Raw genomic sequence first — 24,463 nt, forward strand, 5'->3', positions numbered from 1 at the left:
CAAAAGAGGAATGCAGCGCTTCAGGTAGAGTGGAAGGAAAACATGATAAGCTATCCTGCAGCACTTCATCTGAAGTGGGAGGAACAAGTCCAACACGCTGTTTTCACCTGCAGGCACTTCTCTTTTGACACTGCTGCTGCTTCTTTTTTTAAAGACCTTTCTCGTTGTACGGCTCTAACTTTAATCATAAAAGCAACAAAAAATATGAAAATGTTTCTTTCTCAAAGAATTGGACAACAAGCTATTTATTTATTTGTCGGATTCCACTCATTTTTCACACAAAAAGTCATTACTACAAGTGAGGCAGTTTAGTTTTTATTCACTATATATTGTAAACTCAGAAGGATCCTATCTAGTCTGAAGTACTCGGTGTACTTCCTACGTTAGGGGTCTATAGTAGTATCCTTGCTATATTTATACTTAAAGTTAACTTCAAGTACTACTGTTTGGTTTGGCATATGCCATTCCTATTGGCAAACAGGAAGGATCGTTGATATTTCTATCATCTAGTTTGCTAAACTTTGAACTTTTTGGGGATTTACTAATTTTAGACTACTACTACTTTGGACCTATTTATAAAGTTTTCCCATTGGTCTTTTAATTATGCTTATGATGATTTTAGGCAAAAAAAAACAACTGTTGTTTTCTGGGACATAGTTTCTGGAGTTCATCAAAAATTAATCTCTGAGTTGTGCAGAAAAAATTGCAGCAGTAGCAGATCTATCCAGCCGTACACTTTAGATCCAGATTCCAGCTCAGACGAGAAAAACAAAGACGTTGATGGATCTATCGGTCAGCAGGTGGATGCATCAGGATGGGGTGGAGAAGAATTTGTTAAAACAGCAAAAACACCATTTTCGTTGGGGGGAATTGTCAATATTTCATAAATCGACTACAGGAATCTCCTGTCAACACTGAATGTTTGGGGACCAGAATGGTTGAAACATCAGAAAAAACACTAAGGATTTTAGAAAAGAAAACTCTAGAAGAAGCAGGCTTGACCCTCGGGTGTGTCCGTGCTTCTGAAATAGCAGAGATGCTCTCACGAAAACATGCATGTATTCATTTTTGATCTGTAGAAGAGGAAGCGAATGCTGGAAAGATCCAGTTGTTCTGAAGCCATGCGGAGGAGCAGAGCTGGAAAGCAAATGAGCCTGAGCTTCACTCATCCTGCAGCGTTGCATCCTGAACGCGTTTCCATAGCAACGTGCCGTTCCTTTGAGCGCTCTGTGTTCCTGCTTGTCTTCTTGCTCATCTTTCCACTTAGCTTCTGCGGTCGCTCCGCAGATCAAGGCGAGGAGAGAAGGAAGGTTTGGGAATTAGATCCATAGATCCGTTTCACCCATACTCCCAGAGTGTCCTGGACCGCGGGTCCACCAGATACTTTTCACTATTCTTGCTTTTTTCTGCCCCTCTGGGCAGAAAAAATGTTTCCAGCCCCTCAAAAAATAATGACATCAAAATCATTTAAAGGGGGGGAGGTTAAATTTATTATTTGGCTCAAAAAATTAAAATCCCAAAGCACACTTGTCGGGGGATCCAAAGAAGGTTTTGAAATTATTGTGGGATGGCCACACAACCTATGGCTTGTCGACCGTCTTGTGCCAAAGCGGGAAATTTGGCGATCTTCGTAAAAAACTCACACACGTGCCACCAGGTAAAGTTTGGTTTCGTTGACCTCTGACCCCGTGAAGAGACCAAAATCTTGAATTTTGAACAGAATCCTTGTTAGTACCAGCAACAAGTTTAAACTTCTCCCAGGGATTTCAATCCATCGTTTCCTAACTCCTTGTGCATCACTGGGAAAATGCCTCCAAGGCACGTTAACGTTGGGAGTTGGGTCATCTAGACCCACTAGACAGTGCTCTGAACCTTTTTTCTTCAATGATTTGTGATCTTCACTGGTGTCCATAAATTACATGAAATCTTTCCACCTTTATCCACCTTTGTCATGGTAGGTCCTTAGATTACTGAGTTTGTGCTAATAATGCCATTATTAGTTTACTATTGTAGACATTTTTATTACGTCTTTATTTTTCAAATAGATGCATTTTTTACTTCTGCCTGTCGTTTAGTTGGTGTCAGTAGCCTATTTAACATAAAGACAGCAGGTAATGCAGGCAGTAAAACAGCGGCGCATTTTGAGATCATGAATAAACAATAGTTTTTTGGAGGATTTTTACTGTTGGTGTTGCACAAAATTAGGAAAATGCCGAATATTCTTGTATTAATCCCAGTGATGAGTTCTATGATTTAGTTTTTAATGTTTATAAGACGTAAATATGATATTCACAATAACAGGTTTAAAAAAACAAACAAAAAAAACTCTGATACGTTTCACAAAGACACACACAGGACGTCACACATCAAGCAGAAATGAAGTTGTTGCTAAAAATGATGCCAGGAGTCCAGTTCTAAAATAAAATGACAAAAGAGCAAAGAAATTATTATTAATATGTCCAGACTTTGTTTGTAGCATAATCATATAGGCATAATTTTAACAGATTATGTTTTTATGGAAAAATCTAAATGTTATATGTTGTTTAAGGTTTAACTTGATCTATTCTGGATTAATATGCCTGTCTGTTATTGTTCATATATATGTTTATAAAGTTAAGTTTAGCTTTAGTGTGTTTAATACATGTTTATTTTGTTTGGCCGAAAGCGTGTTTTGGATTCAGACCCCGGGTGTGACTGAGTTGGACACCTCTGTAGTACGTGTATATAAAATTCATGCATTTTTTTGTGTGTAAAATGGCCAAATATAAATAGGGAACACAAAAGGATGTTGTCAAATTGTGTGTCTGGTGGGTTCCTCGCCCAGGGAGTCAGTTAGTGTAGAAACCGCCACTGGTCAAATGACAGTTAAATTAAACCAAATAATGTTTATTTGCTTGTTTATTGAAAAAATATATCTCATAAGTGTGAAAGTTTCTAGACCTCCCCTACTTTTGACATTTATATTTACACCTATCTGTTGTTTGTTTGCACGTGCCACATATTTTCTCGTTAAAATTAAAAAGTCAGTTATTTCCGTTTCCAAAGAAAGCTTTTGTGTTTGTTCGGGAGCCAGTTCTGTCGCAATCCTTTCGATTTTACGGACTGGATGAGGTGAAAGTCCCCGAGGCGGCGTGTCCGTCCGCACGCGTACAACCCCAACCTGAGGCGCGAGCGCCTGCGTGACTGCGCCGCCGCAGTTCGGCTCTCTGTCAACTTGAGCTGGCAGCCGGAGCTCTACCAGCCGGTCACGGTGGTCCAGGAAGGGACACGTCAGGGCGCCTAAGCGGACTGTGACGGGCAGCGGCATGGAGAAGGCGCTATAGGACACTTTATCAGCAGCCCCCCGCTGACGGAACCGAAAGGTGAGGACACGGACGGAGCGTGGAAAAACGGCTTTAAGCTCATAATTGGAACGCGCCTACGTGGAAATGTACACATTTGAATCCACGCTAGCTTATTAAGCTAACGCTAGCTTACGTGCTGGCAGGATAGCGATCCTTTAAATTTAATTCGGAATTACAGATAAATGTTTCAGTTTGCGTGTCCATTCAGTTAATGGTTTTTTGAACAAACGCTGTCGTTTTTGGAGCGCGGCGGGTGGCGGACGCCGCTTCACGGTCCGTCACCGTGTCAAACCGGAGAGCTAGCTGAGGGCTAGCCGAGGCTAGCGTCCATTCATTTCGTTTTGCTCTTAATGTCTCGGTTTGCCTCCACAATTGTCGTCCGCTTGCGTTCGGCGGGAAAGACTTGCTGGTCCAAAAACAAACACAGCTGTGGTTCGCTCCTATATTCGCGCATTCATTTCTTCAGTTTCGGCGTCGGACACACTGGCGTGTCCATAATACTTTTTCTCCTGCTGGGGCCATGGAGGGCACCCCTGTGGGTTCCCCCATGGTAAATGTGGCAGATGGGGCAAGAACTTCTCCCCTGGCTGTGTCCAAATTCCCTTCCTAGTCCCTAACTACTAAAATACTTTAAAGTGTGGGACTCACTATCTCGTGCTGTGAAATTCAAAAAGCATTTCGGACACCATGATGAACACTACCTCATTTTTTTAATGTAACTCCTAATATGACGTAATTGATTTTCCTATGTAAACACAGAATTAATGCGAACATTTAACGAAGACCATTTACGAATCCGCTGTGTTGTGATGATGAAAACTTGGATGGTTTATAAATATGTATATATAATTTTTTTTTCCCATAAAATAAATTTGTTCACGCAATGCATTGTGGTCTATGTTTGCCAATGTGGTGAGCATCAATGTACACTGATGTTTAACCAAGATTTCTGGGGCTCTCGATTTTGGAATTGTTGATTCGGACCGCTACAAAATGCCAAACGCTCTATGTATTATATATATATATATTCACTATATAGTGAATTTAGACACAACCCATACATGACTTGTTATATCTTCTTTTTTTTTTTCCTTTTTCTAAAAATAAATCTATATTCAAAACACAGAAATGACAAACAGATTGGTGCATATTTGAGTGGCTGTGGGGCAGAAGTGGGGCGGTCAGCATCTGGTAGATCCCAGGTTTGGTCCTGCTCTGTCTGCCCATGTAACCAAGTGTCCTTGAGCAAGACAGTGAATCCTACGTTGCTCCTGGTGGTTAAAGGTTGGTGCCAGTGTTGGAGCCACGATAAGAGGGAGGAATGTTTGTGAATGGAACTGTGGTGCAGTAAAGCGCTTTGAGTCTACTAAGAAGGCAGTAAAGCGTTGTGTAAGTATCAACTTTTACCATTCCAATAAAAAGAACAAAATGTGACAGAGCAGTTAAGATCGCTTTAACCAACCTCACCAAATTAAAAATAATTTAATTTAAAATTTAAGTTTTGCATTTATTTTAACTTTAACAACAATTTTTAAAAGTCTGCTATGATAAAATTTGCCTTTTAACACTTTAAACTACTAACCAACACACAAACTAGTTCAATTACACATACATGATTGTTTAAAGCTGAGGACCAGCAGTGTGAAACTATTAGTTTATCATTTATTTTTGTATTTAGTAATTGTATGCAGAAGATCAAATGTATTGTTGGGTTACCTGCTATTTTAATAAATTCTTTTTCTGGACAAAACTGTTTAATATCTATGTCGGTGTATTAGATTTGTCAAATTAAGTAATTTAGCAGTGTGTTCTCTTAAGAGAGCCGGTTGCACTTATTTTAAATTTTATAAAAGGCTTCGAAATTAGACTAAAAATATAGTTTCCCATTTTCTATTTGAATGTCATAGGATTTTAGATTAAACATCTACTTTTTTACTGTTTTCTTCTGTGGAATGAAATGTGGGTCGCATATTTGAATTTTCTTATCTGCTTAGTGCTTGTCAGTGTCCGCTCATTTAGAAGGAAAGTCAACCTAACTCCTCCTACATTCATTGATGTTCATAGTTCAAATTTACTTAAACAGTTCTCTTATTAGTCATACATCACCAAAGATCTGTTGTTTTTTTTTTTACCTGGGATGACTTTCACTTCAGAATCTGGTTTGACAGATTTGCACAGGCTTATTCTCAGATGTGGTCTGATGTTTTAATCAATAAAAAAGCATTTAGAACAATTTGTAGATCAGATATTGAAGCTTTTATTGTTAAAAAAAACTAAAGTACTTTTGGAGGTTTTTGATTGACATCTTGCCAAAAAAAAGGTCATCTTAAGTCGTAAGCAGCAAAACTGCTGGACATGGACAGAGCTTGGAAGAGAATGTGTTGACAATCTTAAAAGCTGAAATAAAAAATTCAGTGTCCTGTTTGAGCAGCATTGATACAGTCACCATCAGAGAAGGCATGTTTATTTTAGTGAAGCACATTTCATGAAACTTTGCTTTCAAATAGGCCAACAATAGTTAATCTAACGCCTTAGATATTACACCAGGTAATGCATTGATCAGCCGGTGTAAAGTGAAGTCACATATCATGATCTAAAATTCAGTTGTATGATAAGATCGAATATTAGAAACACGAAGATGTGTAGAGGCCTCCACAATAAACTTTTGGGCTTCCTTGGGACCATAGACTTAAAAACTAAATTTAGTTAATGAAATGTTAAAGACAGTTCCAGAGCTAAAGTAGGTGTGACTTTAAATGGAACAGATTGACAGATTATGGTGTATTTTTTATATATTTTCTAAGAATCTGTGGTTTTCAAAAGTTCTAAAAGATGAGAAAAGAGTCTGGCAGTTTCTGCAGACCAGATTAAGGAGAATTTGAAAACAGTGTTGTTAGCATTTCACACTACTCTGGTACTGTTGTGTCTTATCACAGTATGGAACAGCATGTTTAAAAGCTTGATTAAGTTATGTAATTGTTCCCATGATTGTTGGGGTTTTTTACGTCCTCCTGTTTTGGAATCACATGTGAAATGTCAGGCAGGTAAAACAGAACAGCGCAAGCAAGTCAAAACAAGGCAAAGTCCAGTCCGACCCCAGAATCTCTGTGTCATTTACTGCTCACACAGTTTTTTATGCTCACAAACATGCAGTATTGATTGTACTGTAAATGTGACAGATGGTGCAAGAACTTCTTCCTGAACGTTTTCTTCACATTTCTCTTATCAGAGAAAACACGGCACTTCTGCTCACATGAAATAGCTGTTTCTTATCAGCGCCGTACTGCCACTGTAGTTGTGTCCTCTCATTGGCTGGATTCTGAGTGCCCCGTCAAATCACTGGATGATCTTTAGTGCACCTTTTGTAGAGAATAACTTGGAGGAAGGATGGCAAAGTTTATGGCGTTGCAGTACTGCTGCTTGTTCCAGATAGCATAGCTGGTTTAACCCCTGTAAGGTTTGTTTAAAGGTGGAGCCTTATTTGAAATTTGATTGAAGATGGGGGAAGAAGGTTATTTTCAAAGTCTAAGGGCAGACATGTTTGCTCCCTTTGCGGTGTCCTGAGGAGGGTAAGGCTCAGTGATGAAGAGGCAGAGATCCTGGAGAAACTGGGAGCTCAGGGAAAGCAACACCGAGGACAACACAGACAACAGTGAGCAGGATGAGTCCTCGTCTTTGAGGTCGTCCTGGTCCCTGGTGAGTCTGAATTGACAGACTTTTTGGATTTTGCATAAATCATGGAAGACCTCATCCTTGGATTTGAAGGTAGATTGAACTGTTGTTGCTAAGACTCGTGGTTGGAGCCTCAACAAAAGGGACTCATAACAGATCTGTTCAATGACTCCAATCAAGTCTTTATTGTGAAAGGATGTAGTTGTTGTGTTGTGATTTGGTCAGACACAACAACAAATCAAGTCTGGAATGGGCATGTTTATGATAAAGGAGTATTTCTAATTGCTTTTTAGTTTTTAGATTTAGATTTTTCTCTTTTTGTTGTACTTTGGTCAACATTGCTGCCCTACAGGTGGATAACTTTGTACCTGTATTATGATTCTACTGTAACATTGTATAATTGTGATTAAACATGCTTGCTAATACATTTTTATGGTAGGCTATTAATCTCCTTGGTCCTGAGCTATTATTTGATATGCCTTTATTAATTCTCTTAGTTGTCTGGGCTTATTGAAACCTGTTTAGTATAAAAACTAAGTATTGAAATTGTGTACTTTTAGAGAAAAAATGTTGTGCATGTGTGTGCACACCAGGTCTAAATTTCTAGAAAATACAATGAAGTTACCATTGTGTAATGGAGGATAAAAATCTTTATTTCCACACTGAACACAACAATTTTCTTTCCTAAGTTTGGAGAATTTGCCCTGCACGAATCTGTCAGTGACGGCAGTGTATCTCAGGGCTTTGGACCAGTGCAGCCTCATTTTTGATCATCAGAAACAGGGCATCAAAAAAAGAGCCACCAAAACGATTGTAGACCTCATTTACTGATGTGTTGAGTAGTTCCCCACTCCTGGTCACAGTGACATGGCATTGGAGCAATCAGAAATCATCTTCATCAACTCTTTATCAATATATTGTTCAGAATATTTTAGCAGGGTCCAGGTATTTCTTTTGTGCTCTGTTTTGTCCTCATGGTCACACTCCACCATGTTTGGGGTCAATGGAGTACCCTCCAGCACATTCCACGTCCTGGAAAACCAAAATATGAATACAAATAATAGTTATTGTAAAGCAAACACACATTCACAGTTAAATCTGAGTGGACATATATATGAAATTTGAAGATTTACCTACAATAACAATCACCTTCACTGGATCGTTCATGAGGGCCTGGTGCTGATGTTGGCCGTTCAAGGCCGTCGTTGGAAAAGTCGGCTTAAATCTGCTGAGTTTGATGAGAACGTCGGGGAGTGTGGGGACTGGCATAGAATGAACCTACACCTGTCAATTAATCTGTCATTAAGTGTTGCAAATTAGAATTTTGCTAAAACGCTGAATGGTGCTGTGTCGATGGGTTTTCCTGCCTCTCCTAACCCTAACCTAGCCCTGACTACCTAAAATAAACAGACATCGAATGTGTTTTGGCAACAATTATATCCACCACTGAGACGTTTACATCCCCTGCTGTGGAATGGGGTCTTCATCACCACTACTATAATCTTCACTGCTTCCTTGCTCTTGTGGTTGGAGTTCATAATCAGCATCCATTACAGCTTCATCAATGTCAGAAACATTTTCCATGTCCGACTTGCTTTCATCATTTAGGTCCAGTAACGTCAGTACTCCTTGTAGAAAAAGATGCTCCGTAAATAAAGTAATTCAAGAAGCCATGTAATTTACGTGTGCACTTAATTTTTTATTAATTTTAGAAAACCTACAGCATTTGTCTGAACCAGAATTGGCTGTAAACTGATTTACACCTGCCTTTCCTGGGGGCATTTATCCTAGCAGGATTTTTCAACCAAGATATGTCCCATTTTTCACATATGTGCACATCATGTTTAGCAGCTTACTGGATCTTTACATCTACTTATTTTTTATCAAATTAGCGAAAAAGTTACAATGCTATTATACAAATTTAAACAAGAACAAGCTGTGAAATAAGTTTTTGCTTCTTACCTTGTAGAGCTATGGGTTTGGAGGAGCTGAGGGTTTTTTCTTTTCTGTTCTTTGCCATTTTGAACTGTCTCTGTGCTGTACTCTTCTGACACCACTACATGGTTGTACAAGTGTCCACATATGTAGTCACAGGGCCCCAGTTATTGTTTCACATCAAAGATTCATGTGAGATGGGAACGTTGAGGTTGCATAAAGTTTGCTGGAGCTGGATCCTTTGTTTACCTGCCCTACTAAAATAGTCCCTGATCCAATCAAGCCAAGGTTTTGTTTAGACAGTGAGTGGTTACAAAACCCACCATGCTGCTGGGGACACTTCATTTCACATCTGCTTCTGCAAAGCGGTCAAAAGAACTAATCTCAGGTTTTATCTTGATGTACGTACAGATCTTTTTTTTATTTTCTTCCACCATCAATAGTTCATACTAAAGGTTTTTGGTAACAGTGATGTGCAAATGTATCAAAACAAAGGGCACCTCCTGCTGTAAGCTTTAAATAAAAGCAGGAACTTGAGCTTTTTCCTGTACAGCAGGACAGTGACTTTTTGTTTAGTTGTTGCAAATTCTCCTCTGTATTCTAATGTTGCTTAAACAGGATAGTGTACAGTAAATGTACGTCAGGAAGAAAGTTTATAAAAAGCGTATAATCATTTAGAAATGCTAATTGTTCACTTTCTACTTCACTTTTCTCTCATATCTTCATTTTTTTTTATTGTGGTCTTTTTTGCATTTGGTACCTAATGTGATAACCACATAAATGGATGACTAAATGTAGAGCATGAAGTAGACTTTTTTATTTTATTTCTTTGTGATATTTGGCCACAAGTTACCTGCACCTCATATGTCGTCTTTAATAAAAAGTATTTTTTAAATTAACTGAAAGTTAGGTATTCCAATAAGGTACTAGTAATTGTTTTGAATAAAATACTATTGAAATTATTACTGATCAAAGCAGATTATTCTGGTCTAATCTGGATTTGTTTTTCTTCCACATTTGATTCATCCCCTTTTTTTTGTGCCTGCAGACAGACACCATGAACTACGTGGGACAGCTGGCGGGTCAGGTCCTGGTGACTGTCAAAGAACTGTACAAGGGCATAAATCAGGCGACGCTGTCAGGCTGCATCGATGTCGTGGTCGTTCGTCAGAGAGACGGCACCTTTCAGTGCTCCCCCTTCCATGTGCGCTTTGGAAAGTTGGGGGTTCTGCGCTCCAAAGAAAAAGTGGTAAGTTCCATTTTCATTTTTTTAACTTGCACGACTACTTTAATGACTGACTCCATATCACTATTACCCCTTTTTATATCCGTTTAATTTGACTATAGACTCATTCTGTCTCCTTGTGGAGTCTAAAAAACATGTTGCATGTGCAAATGCAGGTTTTCTTCCTTTTCTCACTATTTTTATATTAAAGTGACAATATTTATTGTCCAATGGGAACTCGTATAAAGAATGGAATGTCTTGATATAGTCATGTTTACATAATCAGGACACAAACGGACACCAACTTCACCAAGTTTAAACAGGAAAGGATTGTATTTTTAGTTCAGACTTTAAACATAAAGCTGTAGGAATGCTTAGAAAAAGCTTCTTCTTCTAAACATTGAGGAACGTTAATGAGAGGAGATTGAACACATCAAAGAATGAACACATTTGGATAATGTTTTTACTGTTGGAAATTATGTGCTACTACATTATGGCTGCACGGTGGCGCAGTGGTTAGCGCTCTTGCCTCACAGCAAGAAGGCCCCTGGTTGGGGGACCTGGAACAGAACATCAGAAAGGGGGGACCTTTCTGTGTGGAGTTTGCACGTTCTCCCCGTGCAGGCGTGGGCTTTCTCCTGGGACATCCAAAAACATGCTTCATGGGTTAATTGGTCACTCCAAATTGTCCATAGGTATGAATGTGAGAGCGCATGAGTGTGTGATATGTGTGGCCCTGTGACAGACTGGCGACCTGTCCAGGGTGCCCCCTACCTTCGCCCACAAGTGGTCGGGATAGGCTCCAGCAGCCCCCATGAACGGAAGAAGATGAATGAATTCTACTCCATTACACTGGCTGTGTTGTTAAATAAATAGTGGCAGATGAGTTTCCTTCAGAAAGACTTTTAGGGGACAAATGCAGCTAGGATTGAACATTATTAATATCTAGATTTCGTGTCCTGTTTGATATTTTCTATATAAGTCTTTTCAGCAAAAATTCTTTTACATGGATTGATGAAGACAGAATTCCCCACAATGCCGCAGTGTAGACATAGACAACGATTAAATCTTTGGTGTTAAGATAACAGTCTATGACTCACTTGGGGGACATTTTTCTCCAAAGAAGCTGATATGTGGGTTACTGTTCAACAGCAATAATTGTTACTGCTGTAAATAGCCCTAAAGAGACGGTCTAATTAGTTCTGGCTGAGGAGCAGTCATGCTGTTTTTAGGGCTGACCTCTCTTGAGAAAAGCATGTTTCTGCAGCACACAGGCTTTGCCTTTTCAGTTTGGCAGAAGCAGCAAATCAATGGTGTTTGTCTCTGGATGCACATTCAAAATTTAATTAAATAAAGAAAGAACTCGGATTGTTTCAAAACAAATGAGAGAATTTAGAATATGCATGTTATGCTGAACATACCTGTCAGCTCGCTCCATCCCCCAAGAGGGTGACGGGTTGTTTGTCCCTTAATTTTGGTTTATGGTGTAGATTCTCAGTTTCTTTCATTTTTATTTAGTTTTTTTACGTTTTAACGTTTAAACTCATTAGTTTTTGTCATGTCATCTCACTTTGGTTTTTTTTGTTTGTTACAGTATTTTTTTATTATAGTAGTAGGTTTAGGGGCTGTCATCTGGACTATCCAAGAGGCTTTGTCAATTCTGAATTATCTGGTAAAAAAACTGGTATATATGCGCTCATGGGGGGGGGAGTCAGACCTGAAACTGGATGGTTTCTTGGATAAAGCCGCTTGTGTAGAGGCTTTACCAACATTGCAGAGCCAACCCAAGTGGACCTGAGTCTGCAGAAACCACCACCTGAAGTCCACAAACCACTCGTTCCAGGACAGTGAAGTCCAAATTCTAGCCAGAGAGGAAGGATGGTTTGAGCGAGGAGTGAAAGAAGCCATCTTTGTCAAGACGGATGAACCTTCTCTGAATAAGAATGGTGGTCTCAGGTTTATTCTTCCATCCATCTACGGCAGTGTTTTGTAACCCAAACAAACCAAACCAGTTCCACCTGGGTCGTTAACAGCTAAAAGAGATGACCAGCTCTTTTACCAGCTAATTCAGAAATCCTTATCCATTTGTCAAAAAAAACAACAACTTCTCCTATGTTTGTTGAAGACTGGTGGACTAAAACTAGTTCAGCAGCAACCCAGAATGTTGAACGGCTGAAAACGGAGGAATGAAGGGCTGGTTTCCATGGCAACAGCTCTACAACTTGAATGTGTGGGAGGGCGGGGAAAAGCGAGAGGCCCTCAAAAATAGCTCTTGTGTAACAGTGAAACACGTGTCCCCATTATCACAGCTTAGATTAACTGCTTCATATCTATAGGTAACCAAACATGTGAGCAATGTTTTTGACCTGCAGACACTTCGTCTTAGGTACATAGGTCTGTCTTTAGGAAGCAAACAAAAGGCGTTTTGATCTAAAAATGTTTCATCAATAACAATTAGTCCTTTTTTTTCTTTTCAGTTCTTTTTGGAAGTTTAAGTCAGTCTGGCGACAATGACCTCTATATTCCATGGTTTGACAGACCGAATATGCATATTTTGCTCTTAAAAAATAAACCATGCAGTGATAAAGAATGCTGGTGGAAAATCAACAATTCAGTCACTTGTTGCAAGTGAATGAAGAGGGTTCTTCATTATTCTGCCTCATTAATAGCAGGGCCTGGAAAGTCCCGGTTAAGGACACCAGATTTCCATGGCAACCCAGAGGTCTGTAATTACATCCAGAGAGGGACGGCAGACAAAGCACATTGCAGACGAAAAATTATGTCAATCAAATTGGTAAAAACAGAGATGTTTGTGGTGGACATCTTCCACAAATGAATATGGATGGTTGGGTTTGATCTTGCTGAGCATTTGTGAGTTAAAGTCTTCCGTCTGTAGTCTCTGCTGGACGTGACGTGGTTTTTTATTTCACTCTGAGAAGCTCCGGCTCTCCGGACAAAGCTTGAATAACTCAAACGGCGTTTCAGTTAAGTCTGCAGAGACCTGAAGAGATCAACCTAAATCTCTATCTTTATCAGAAATCTTATCTACATGTCATTCCATGTTTCACCACATTTGATTTGTAAAACCTAAGCCCAAAACAAAGATTAATCTGGTTCAGATGAAAGAAAAGTTAGATTTAGATTGATAAATGATCAGATAAAGAGGCTTGTTGATATCGGATCATATTTGAATGCAAGTAAATAGTAAATACCGCAGTACAGCTGTCATGCATCACTTTGGACAGCTGTAGCTCATTCCTTCCAAGCCTAAATCATCCCAGTGACCCTTAAAGAACTCGTAGAACAAAGGTGGAGCATGTGGTACCAGCAGTCCTTCTGACATGTTATTGGTTTCACTTTTTGCCCTCATTTACAGCAACATTTCTCGTTATCTACCTGTTATTTTCCCCCTATTCAAGCCCAAACACTGATCTGTTGAGCAGACCCATTTTCTACCTGCTGCCATTCAAAAAAAAAAAGGTTCATGTGTTTGAAGCAAGTTAAAGGATGTGAGGAAACTGATTTTTTTCTGTAAATGTTGTTTTCAGATTGATATTGAAGTGAACGGAGAACCCGTGGATCTACATATGAAGCTGGGGGACAACGGAGAGGCTTTCTTTGTCCAGGAAACTGAACAGACGAACGTAAGCATATCCGGTTAAACCGCCATGTTTCAACAGGAAGTGGGATTTCTGACACTTCCTTCAGATTTTGATCCAAATTAATTTATTTTAGAATTTTTTATTTATTTATCTGTAAATGAACTAATCTTTTAAAACATCACAATTTCTACTGCAATAATAAAGGTAAATGGTTCAACCTTTATTTAAAGCTATGACTGCTGACAGCTACTGCTCAGAATTTAGCTCCTGCTGTGTCTTCTCTAATTTAAAATAGTTTTAATCTCACTGAACCCTCATTTCAGCAGATTATCCCCGCGCACTTGGCCACCTCCCCCATTCCCACTGAGAGTCACATGTTCTGGATCTCTGAGGTGGAGAGCAGGGCAGCGAAAAAGATGCAAGATGACCCCGGTGACCCAGAAGACCCACCCGAGTCTCCTGCTCCCAGCACGCTGGCCTCAAAAAAGAAGAAAAGACGGAGAAAGAAGCACAAAGGAGACCCTCGCAGAGAGGAACTGACCCCTCCAGTTTCTGTCTCCACTGGTAACGCTGCTGCTGCTGCTGCCGCCACCGCCGCCGCCGCGTCCTCTGGCCAAAACGAGGAGATCTTTGAGATGGACCTGAGTTCTGATGAAGAAACTGCTGCACATATTTCCAGGTGGGTTTTAAGTTGAAGACGTGCTGCTAACGAGTTGATTTCATTGTCGTTAAATTACAGTTTTGTATTTTCCCCATTACGGATGTAGGTCACCGTCAGACAACGCGGTGCCTGGCATCGACCCAAAGTTACCTGCAGCCCGGCACAACCTCGGTGATTACCCGTTATCTGACGGGGAATGGCCGGCGCGTGAAGGGTGTGTACGACAAACGGCAGCTCTTTCAGTTAGAGGCTAAATAAAGCCTTCAACCATTGTTTTCCTGTTTCTATTTCTTTATTATAGTATCTTCCACCAATTTTGTCGCTTAAATTTTCATCCATTTTAACCATTCAGCTATTCAAATGTTCAGCTTTTTCCAGCTATGACTTTTGGTCCTGCAAATCCTTGAACTTTTCAAGATATTCCCGGATTTTCAGGATTTTTTAAAATACATGGGAAATCCTTGAAAACCTTTGCTTCTTTCTGTGGTGCAGAAGCTCGTGGGTTTGAGACCCGGCGCTGGCCTTTTTCACAAAAATATCTTTTTTTTTTGTTATTGTGCTTTTTTCACTTTTTTGGACTTTTTTTTGGGTCAACTTTGATCATTTTTTCTTTTCTTTTTTTTTGCCAATGATTACCCTCTGAGTTTCATTTTCGTTCAGCATTCTAGCATTCAACCCTGCAGAAATGCAGCTCCTGCTAGTTTTGACTGTTTTTCTGTCTGTTTTTCTGTATTTCAGTCCTGGCTTGTCTCAGGCCTTCTCTCCACAAAGTGACTCTGAGCTGGTGATGAGGCCTTCAGAGACGTTACTCAGAGCAGAGTCCCACATGCAGTGGACCTGGGGGGAATTTCCAGAAACAACCAGGGTAAGAATCATAAAAGTACATTTGATTGGTAAGATTTTGACTAGCCAGCATAATAACTCAAATGTAGATGAAGTCTGACTCGTTTTAAATTTAAATTATTATTTATAAAGCAGCTCAGCTGTTCCCTTCTTCTCACCGATTCATTTATAGTTTGTGAACAGCTTAGTAGTTCAGCATTTCTTCAGTTTAAATAATGAATTTGCAACAGTCTCCCACCATGGTTGGAACTTGTAGCTTATAGCGCCATCTGTTGATTAAACATTGGATCATTTTTAATGTTAAGTGTTTTCATGGACCAGTTTGGGGTCAAACCAGCTTAAAGTGAATGAAAAACCAGATTAAAAATGAAGAAAGAAATTCGAAAACAGTTTTAAACTAAAAATAAATATTGAAAATTTCATGAAGAGAAAAGGAAATTGGAATCAAAAAATACAACAAATGGCTGCGTCATCCCTCCTCTGAGGACGTCATCAGAGGACACAGGTGGCGCCAACAACACGCCGTTCTGGAGCGGAAAGGACATCACCAAAAACCTATGTCCCTCAATGTCAATCACGTCCCAGAAGCCAATAGGGTCAAAGCCCCGCCCCCACGCAAAATCATCTCAATTCTGTATTGAAACTGAGGAAGAGAAACAAATAAAAATTGAACAAACCAAACAGCCGCTGTTACTAATAAACATTTGATGTCACACAGCAACAGTTTCAATTTTCTGTACGTCTTAAATGTTTTATTCAAATGTACAAATGTTTTTTCTATATTCTATATTTCTTTCAAATGTACTTTTGAGTATAAAACAGTTTTTAGATTTTCCACCCTTTTCCATGTTTAATATCTTGTTTTTCATTCACTTGAAGTGAACTTTGACCCCACATAACAGCCACTCTTCTGTATTTACATGCAGTGGGAGACGTAATGGGCTCCAAATGTTGACTCCAGTGCTTATAGTAGTTTTCTTTCTATTATAAATGTTACGTTAACTTTTGTTTTCCAAACAAACAGATCACCAAGAAAGAAAGGCAAGAATCTATAAAAACGGTGACCATCACGCCGTCGGACAGCACCCACTTCCGTGTCATCCTGAGCTCGGAGGCCATGGAGAAAGATGCAGAGACGGAAAGGGAAGACGGCGACTCACCCGTGTGCACCGTAGTCAGACCTGAGCCGCGCACCCCGACCGCTGCTGTAACGCCCGAGGGTCAGCTCTCAGCGCTCAGCACCACCTCCTCTCTGAGTCCCGTGACCCCCACAGAGTCCCTCAGCATCCTCCCGCCCAGTGTGGCGACGTCCACTCCTGCAAACAACCCACTGACCGATTCGCCCTCGAAGAAGAAAGGTGCCGTGCATATTTGCTGCCGACGTGCTCGCCGCTGTTTCCTACTGCGCCCAAACACCATGCTCCTGTGGTTTCAGGAGTCCCAAAAAGGAGTCAGCACCAAGGGCCAGAGGACATCTACCTGGATGACCTGAATGTGCTTGAACCTGACGTGGCTGCGCGCTATTTTCCCAAGAGGTTTGCGTCTGCAAGAGTCTGCTTGACACGTTTGAATAAATAAAACATCTTGTACTCGGGTAAAACTGAAAAACATCTTTTCTTTTGGCACCAGTGAGTCTGAAGCAGCAAACAAACATTGGATGGACTCGGAGATCTGCTCTGGTTCACAGTCTCCTCAGTCTGTGGGCAGCGCCGCCGCCGACAGCGGGACCGAATGTATGTCCGACTCAGCCGGCGACCTTCCTGACGTCACCTTGTCTCTGTGTGGCGGTCTGTCGGAAAACGCTGAAATATCAAAAGGTACAACTGAACGATGCTAATCATCCTTAATCCAGGAGATAAATAGTGACGCATCATATGAAACATCGATACTAAAACATCCCGTCCGTGTTGTTTTCATTACTTTTATTTGATCCAAACTTTTTATCTTTAACTTATTTTTGCAGAGAGATTTATGGAGCATATCATCACATATCACGAATTTGCTGAGAATCCAGCAATTATCGATAATCCCAACCTGGTGGTAAAGATCGGAAACCGGTTTGTAAAGACTTTGCAGTGCTTTAAAGATCCACATGTGCACAGTTATTGCTGCTTTAACTAATATCTGTTGTCTTAGATATTATAACTGGACGCTCGCTGCACCACTGATCTTAAGTCTTCAAGCATTTCAGAAGAATTTACCAAAGGTACTGGGTTATTTTCTTGTATTGGATTTTTTTTTGTTGTGTTCCTGAGAACTAACTGGAGTTCTTGTGTTGTTAGGCTACAGAGGAGGCTTGGGTGAAGGAAAAAATGCCAAAGAAGTCGGGCCGCTGGTGGTTCTGGCGAAAGCGGGCAGACAGTACAATCAAACAGGTGCGTCTTCCTGTCTTTAGTCCTTTTTATTATAACTGTACTCGAGATGGACCACTGCAAAAATACTAAAACGGTTTCATTTGAATTCACAAACTGACAGTTTAATTCAGTTCAGCATTGTTTGATTACAGCTTTGGAATGCATTATATCTTAAATGCATCTTTGGTTTTATAGAATCTGGGTTTGTATAAATATTTATTTACAATAAACAGGACATTTTTACATTAAAAAAGGCTAAAAAGAATAACTTTGAAGGTTCATCAATATGTGGATACGTGTTTTATTCTTTAATAACTCTTGTGTTTTTTAGGGCTTAAAGTTTACTTTGGCCCTGCTGTTACATTCAGAAGTCATAGTTGTTTTTTTAATGCTATAGAGTCAGTGTTTTCCTACTTGATTTAGTTTTCCTGTGAATAATTTTTCTGTCAGTCGGAGACAAAGCTTGAAGCAAAGGAGGAGTGTCAGTCGATGGATGAAGGAGCCTCCGTACCTCAGGAGAAACTGGACTTACCGTACGTGATGACAAGCCTCCCAGTTTCATAATATCAGTCAATATTTTCTATATTCAAGCCAACATTGCACAGATTAAGTGAAGTTTCAGTGTTTGTTTGTTTTGTTTTTTAAAATAAATGTGTGGTTTGACCTGCTTGGCTGTGTAGCTCCAAAGCGGGAGACACATCCAGTGATGAGGAGGCGAAGGAGGTGAGCGCCGTGTCCTGTCAAGAGCGGCTGCAGGCTGCGGATGGTCAGCTCCACGCCGGCGTGCACACATACAGGAAGTCTCTGCGCCTTTCCTCTGAGCAGATCGTAAGCTTTAAATCCCCATCAAAGCAACTGTTTTATGCTGTTTTTGTTCATAACCGTTCAGATTCGACAGTCTGCACGTTTTTCCTGCTTCTGACCACTAGGGGTCACTATGGATCAACGTGTTCTTCATCATTTTTGCAGAGCACTGCTGCATTTCTGTTCACCTTGAACCCTTCCCTCACATATGTTTTGTTTTTCGTGTTTTCAGGCCAACCTGAAGCTGAAGGAGGGGCCGAATGACGTGACGTTCAGCATCACCACACAGTACCAGGGCACCTGTCGCTGCGAAGGAACCATCTACCTGTGGAACTGGGACGACCGAGTCATCATATCCGACATCGACGGCACCATCACCAAGTATGCTCCGCTGAGGGTTATCTTCTTTTAGAAGTTTAATTTTTGAGCTAGCTTTTTTTTTTTTTTTATAAAACTAACAAAAGATACTTTTATCCGTAGTAAGTAATGTTTTTTTTTGCTGTTCCTGAGCATTTATGCTGTACCTGATCTTTATTTAAATGTGAAGAAACGAGGATCACAACAATCCAGAGATGACAGCCTGAGCAGCACAGCAGTGTTTTCAGTCGCTTTTCGTAATAATGAAAGTTACTTCAACACTTTTTTATTGGAAATGTCTCCCTGTCTGTGGTTCCACTCTGAAGCAAATATCAGGTCTCAAATGTCGGCGTTGATGAGGCGTCTTTAGAAAAACCGCCACTGCAGTAACCTTTTCTGCAGTCATCATGCTTGTAAACTCCTAGCTGAAAGGTTGGGAAAGGTCATTTAAATGATCGTAGAAAGTTGATTAAAAAAATACTTCCTTGTTTGGCTGGATTTCTTTTATCTAGATGGTGTTTCTACCTCCCTCGGAGGGTTTTGACTCGCTTCACTTCTACTCAAAGAGCGGTTATACCATGGTACGGGTGAATACTCGATTCTGATTGGCTGCTGGGTGTGCATTAAAAAGTGATACGCCACAGCGCACGCCTAAAAAAGAAGTTCCGGTCACATAGCTTAAATGTTCAATATCAGTCCGCTTTTTGTGGAAAAAGCGATCCAAACCAAAAAAATAATACGAATAAAGAACTAAAAACTGGTTTAATATTTATTTCTTTTGTGATCATGGTATGACTGGGTTAATGGCCTTCAAAGTGTGCTTTATCAGAAAAACCGACGGACGGTTCAGGCTTTCACATCGTGCGTTAATTTCTGATAATGCACGCTTCGTCGGCCATTAACCCTTACATATTTGCTGCATACATACATAACGTGGTGTAATTATGAAAATACCAATTCATCGTGACGCTAGTTGGATCCTTCTTCTGATCCGTTTGTGAGGTTCAGCCTCAGCCAGGTCCAGGTCAGCTCTACCTTACTGTCTCTGTGACCTTAAACTACAGACTATAATGAGTCCCTTTACGCTTCATTCTTTACCATTAAGAGACCTCAGCCTCCCTAAGGGTTACTAATCCTCATTAGTGGAAAAAGACCTACGTTATTCTATATTTATATCCCATATATTTTAGGCTTTATTCGCCCCCTTCTGAACTGTCTGGGAGATATCAAACATAATTGACCTCGTCTTTCTGCTCATTTCAGGTCGGACGTGTTTGGACAGATCCTTCCGCAGTTGGGGAAAGACTGGACCCACCAAGGCATCGCCAAGCTGTACCACTCCGTGGCTGAGTAAGTGACCCGACAGTGATGGACGAGGAAGCGGGTTTGGGAGTGCCGACCTTCGGTTCCCAGCTGGCCTGGAGGGGAGTTGTGTTGTCATCTGATGAGTGACTCAACCATGACTGAATCACATTACACAAATGAACATCATGAACTGGATTTGACACAAGTATTACAAGACGGCGCTTGTGATGACTCAGACGCTCAGATTAGAAAATGATTTTGTTTGCAGCTAAACGGATTTTCCTATTGAGCAGATTTCTCACAGCCGGCTGCTGTCAGGAAGAAGAGGATGATGATGATGATGATGATGATGATGATGATCACCACTGTCCGTATCCACAGGAATGGTTACAAGTTCCTCTACTGCTCTGCGCGGGCCATCGGCATGGCCGACATGACCAGAGGTTACCTGCATTGGGTCAACGATGGGGGCATCATCCTTCCGCGGGGGCCTCTCATGCTGTCCCCCAGCAGCCTTTTCTCTGCGTTCCACAGGTATAGGACCTTGTCGAACCCCGTCATGTCCATCAAATCCTCTTCGTCTCACCTGCTTCATGTCGTTGTCCTCTCCTCGTACATTTTCACATTTGTTACCTGTAAAAGTCCTGAATCCTGGGCTGAATTTTTACAGAAATACTTTGTCACATTTTATTCCATAAGATATTTGTTTGTTCAAACTTCTGTTTCAAAGAAGTTTTATTTTGGTTGCAAAAGACCTTTTTGACATAACTAAGGTGAAGCTTTCATCACTAAAGTGATGAATTCTTGCATTAAAAACTTACTTCCCTAAAGAAGAAGATTAACTTCTTTTTGTGGAAAAAAAGATCTATAGGTTTAATCAATCTATACTGATTTTCTAAATGAAGATCATTTTGGAGCCCAGGACTCTCCGTTTCTGCAGATCTACAATTCTGGATGCAGTATAAGCGGCTTATGGATGGATGGATGAATAAATGGATGGATGGATGGATGGATGGATGGATGGATGGATGGATGGATGGATGGGTGCTGTATTTGTGATTCTCACATGTACAATAAAATTAAAATTGTTCAGTTCATTATTCAATAAAAAGACAAAGAATTTACATCTAGTTAATAGAAAAACTAATTAATTACAGCTAAAAAAAGCATAATTTAATCCTAAAAAACAAATATAGTAGCCCTAATTAATTTAAAGCCACTAAAAAATGCTTTTTATTGTCATGATGAGCTTATTGGTTTGTGCTAAACTCCTTTTCTGTAGTTGAAATTCCCCTAAATACATTTAAACTGCATTAAATTCCACCGCTTGTTCCACCAAATGAAACGTTTTGAAATGTTTGTCTGAATAAAGTCGGACAAATTCATGTTTTTCAGCTAAAAATCAGTTTGAGGCTGAATTTTGTTAAATTGAGATGTCAGCTCTGAACTAGAAGCATTGTGCTCCTCATGGAGAAAACTTGAGATCTCTTTGATGAATGAAGTGTTATTTCAATAAAACCTGTTGCCAGAAACCTTTTCCCTTCCTGTTTCTTGGTTTGGGGATGATTTCTGTAAAGTGACGCTTTGTTTTTAGCTGCTTCGGTCAAACTAACGCCTGAAGGATTCAGTAAAGCACTCGGTTGCAAACTTAAATGGGTTTTTCTTAATTCCTTTTTGCATTCTGCTAATGAAGCTTTGTTATTTTAGGGAGGTGATTGAGAAGAAACCAGAGATCTTCAAGATTGAATGCCTTACAGACATCAAGAACCTGTTCCAGCATAACAAGCGGCCGTTCTACGCTGCTTTCGGGAACAGAACCAATGTGAGTTTAGAAGGTTCTCCTTTTCTTTTTTAAGCCTCGGTGAGCTCGGAAACTGGATGCGCTCTGGATTTCCAGGAAGGTCGTGGTGTCACCTCAGCTATCGGACACAATCGTGTGATCGGAGTCCTGGGCTGAACTGGATCCGACGTTCCCTGCTGGGACACGGATCTCCAGTTGGGCACAGCATCCCATCTTCAGCTGTGCAAACACGGAGCAGAACTCTGCTGCTCGCCAAAGAAGAGACGTTTTGCCAACAGAAACATTTGTTTAGGAACATGACGGCGATGTGCAGCGGGCTGAACACAAACAGGAAGTCTGTGGTTAGCGAAGTCACTAATGCGCTCTCTGTGTGCATTATGGATGAGAGCATTACCTCATCATTAGCAGAGAATAATTTACAGATTCTCTATTTGTTTGTGAAGTTGAGCAGAAATGTTTTGATGTAATCTAAAATGTAAAAAACAACAACAAATGAGCAAGAATGAAACATGATCCTCGTCTCCATCCAGGATGTTTTCGCCTACAAGGAGGTGGGAGTTCCTGTGTGCCGGATCTTCACGGTTAACCCCAAAGGAGAGCTGATCCAGGAGCAGACCAAGGGCAACAAGTCCTCGTAAGTGGGTTTGTCGTGCTCACCGCACAAAACCTCCCGTTACCTGATTTTATACATTTGCTTTTTCGTTTCGACAGTTACGGGCGGCTCAGCGAGCTGGTGGAGCACGTGTTTCCTCTGCTGAGTAAAGAACAGAACGAAGCCTTCTTGATGCCAGAGTTCAGCTCCTTCTGTTACTGGAGACAGCCTCTGCCGGAGATCAACCCCGACGACCTGCTCTGATCTTCACGGACGCCGTCCGGCGAGAGAACCCCACTGCACCCGGTGCGTCTTTGGGACACGCATGGACCGGAACGCACAGCACTTTGGTACACAAACAGGGTCTCATCCATCAGCACCAACAAATGCTCATCAGTGGAGATGATCGGCATAATGCTGCACCAAGACTTCCAACCTTCTCCTCCTCAAATCAAAGCGTTCCTGTCAGGGAGGCTGAAGATGCATGGATGGACTCTGAGCATCCAGGTAGAACATCGATCACATTTCCCAGGCACAAAAGTGTAAATAAAAGTAGCATTCAAGGTGAAAATACGAGCTGGAGGGACGCTGAACACCAGGCAGAAGGAAGGTCCCAGAAAACGTCCCGTTTCCTTTGCTTCCTGTAGCAGAACAGACGTCAAAGCTCCTCTGTCCGCCTCGCTCTGGTTGGTGTTCAGAGTCTCACCTGCTCTCCCTACAGTACCTGAATGAAGTTCACCCTCAGCGGTGACCTGCTGATCAGAAGAAGCAGCTAAAGGCGCAAACCGCCGTTTGAAGAGCGAGCCGTCTGCGTTTAACTTATTGATTTTCATTGTAATTCTTTTGTTTGTTTGAAAAAGAATCCGATCGACGTTTTCAAACTGATCGCTGATCATTAACATGCACTTATCAATAACTCTCGGGCCTCGCACATTTAATTTTTTTCTCCAACGAAAGCTGCTTCCTTTGACAGTGAAACTGTGCGGCACGCGCACTTCCCCGCGCTCGCCCTCGCACCTGCAGCTTTAACGCAGACACGGATGTCTGAAGGAAGCCCCAGGAGGATCATGGGATGCGGTTGGTGCGCTCGGATGCGAGCGCCAAGTTCTCCTGCTGTCGGGTTGTGTGTGTGTTTCTCAGTGAGAACCTTCAAATGCACTTTGTCTGAGCTGCAGAACTCCTGCTAATGTTTAACGGAGCATTTATGTCAGTTTCTGTCACATCACTTTAAGGTAAATCTGTTCCTATGAGCAGCGATTGTGAGGGGTCTGGGTGCAAACTGTACGAAAAAACAAATATTTTATTTGGGACGGTGCAAAGTTTGAAGGTCGCGTTGCAGCTTCATTGTCAGAACGTCGTTTGTGTTTTTTCTGGAGGAAGAGAATCGGTTGTTTGGTGGTTAACAGGCAATACTTGACTCATTCCAGGAAGCGCCACCAAAAGGTTCATGTGTGGATCTGATCTTAGGCAGAACCTGAGGAGACGCTCTGCACGCGATAAAAGTTTGAAAACCAAGCACAACTGGCTGCTTTAGAACCTCTTCTGTTCCGCTTGTTTGTTCTTTAGAAAGTTTATAGTAGATTTATCTTATAACTAAAAGTAAATAAAAAATTCCTTTCTTTCTATGAAAGTAAAGTATCTTGTGTGAAAAAGTCACACTTCCTCCCCCCATCCCAGGATTGCTGATGTTTGGTTTCACGCGGCTGCTGTGGAAAACGATCGGGCGTCACGTTTTTCAGTTGTGGTTTCTTGTCGACGTGTTCGATCTTTGGTGGACATGTTTGTTCGGATGTAACGCTTGCATTTGATTGTCTGACCCACAGAAGAACTTGTTTGTGTTTTGTGTTTCAGCTGTATAGAAATGTTTAAAGAACAAAATCACTTGTATGAAGAAGAGAATCGAGGACTAACAAAGTTAACGAACCCAGACTTGTGATCATATTTGTATTACATTTCTAAGTGAAGACA

The 24,463-nt window shown here is 40.9% G+C and overlaps 1 protein-coding gene and 1 long non-coding RNA gene across 7 annotated transcripts; one reads left to right on the forward strand and one right to left on the reverse strand.

Annotated features, from left to right (window-relative positions):
* The first annotated feature begins 3,069 nt into the window (after positions 1 to 3,069).
* LOC101161835 (phosphatidate phosphatase LPIN2) lies at positions 3,070 to 24,463 on the forward strand. 5 transcript variants are annotated; one of them, XM_020711225.2, is made up of 21 exons: positions 3,070 to 3,362; positions 4,629 to 4,733; positions 10,000 to 10,200; positions 13,725 to 13,820; positions 14,102 to 14,457; positions 14,546 to 14,653; positions 15,178 to 15,304; positions 16,307 to 16,640; positions 16,718 to 16,817; positions 16,912 to 17,099; positions 17,246 to 17,339; positions 17,419 to 17,488; positions 17,565 to 17,657; positions 18,087 to 18,169; positions 18,317 to 18,464; positions 18,673 to 18,821; positions 20,061 to 20,147; positions 20,484 to 20,636; positions 21,810 to 21,924; positions 22,434 to 22,537; positions 22,615 to 24,463. In XM_020711225.2, exons 3-21 carry the CDS (start codon positions 10,009 to 10,011, stop codon positions 22,757 to 22,759), a joined length of 2,742 nt encoding a protein of 913 aa, XP_020566884.1. In that variant the 5' UTR covers positions 3,070 to 3,362; positions 4,629 to 4,733; positions 10,000 to 10,008; the 3' UTR covers positions 22,760 to 24,463. The 5 variants fall into 5 exon arrangements, with proteins under 5 accessions (XP_020566884.1, XP_011485372.1, XP_011485373.1 ...); XM_011487070.3 differs by lacking the exon at positions 4,629 to 4,733 and having other exon boundaries at positions 3,071 to 3,362; XM_011487071.3 differs by lacking the exon at positions 4,629 to 4,733 and having other exon boundaries at positions 3,071 to 3,362; positions 14,105 to 14,457.
* On the reverse strand, positions 7,116 to 9,989 carry LOC105356286. Of its 2 annotated transcripts, none has more exons than XR_002292246.2 (3): positions 8,979 to 9,989; positions 8,154 to 8,300; positions 7,116 to 8,048 (listed from the first exon to the last, which is right to left on the reverse strand). It is a non-coding gene; the product is annotated as an uncharacterized LOC105356286 (long non-coding RNA). The 2 variants fall into 2 exon arrangements; XR_910490.3 differs by having other exon boundaries at positions 8,150 to 8,300.

This window comes from Oryzias latipes, chromosome 17 (genome assembly GCF_002234675.1).
Source record: "Oryzias latipes chromosome 17, ASM223467v1".
Classification (NCBI taxonomy): domain Eukaryota; kingdom Metazoa; phylum Chordata; class Actinopteri; order Beloniformes; family Adrianichthyidae; genus Oryzias; species Oryzias latipes.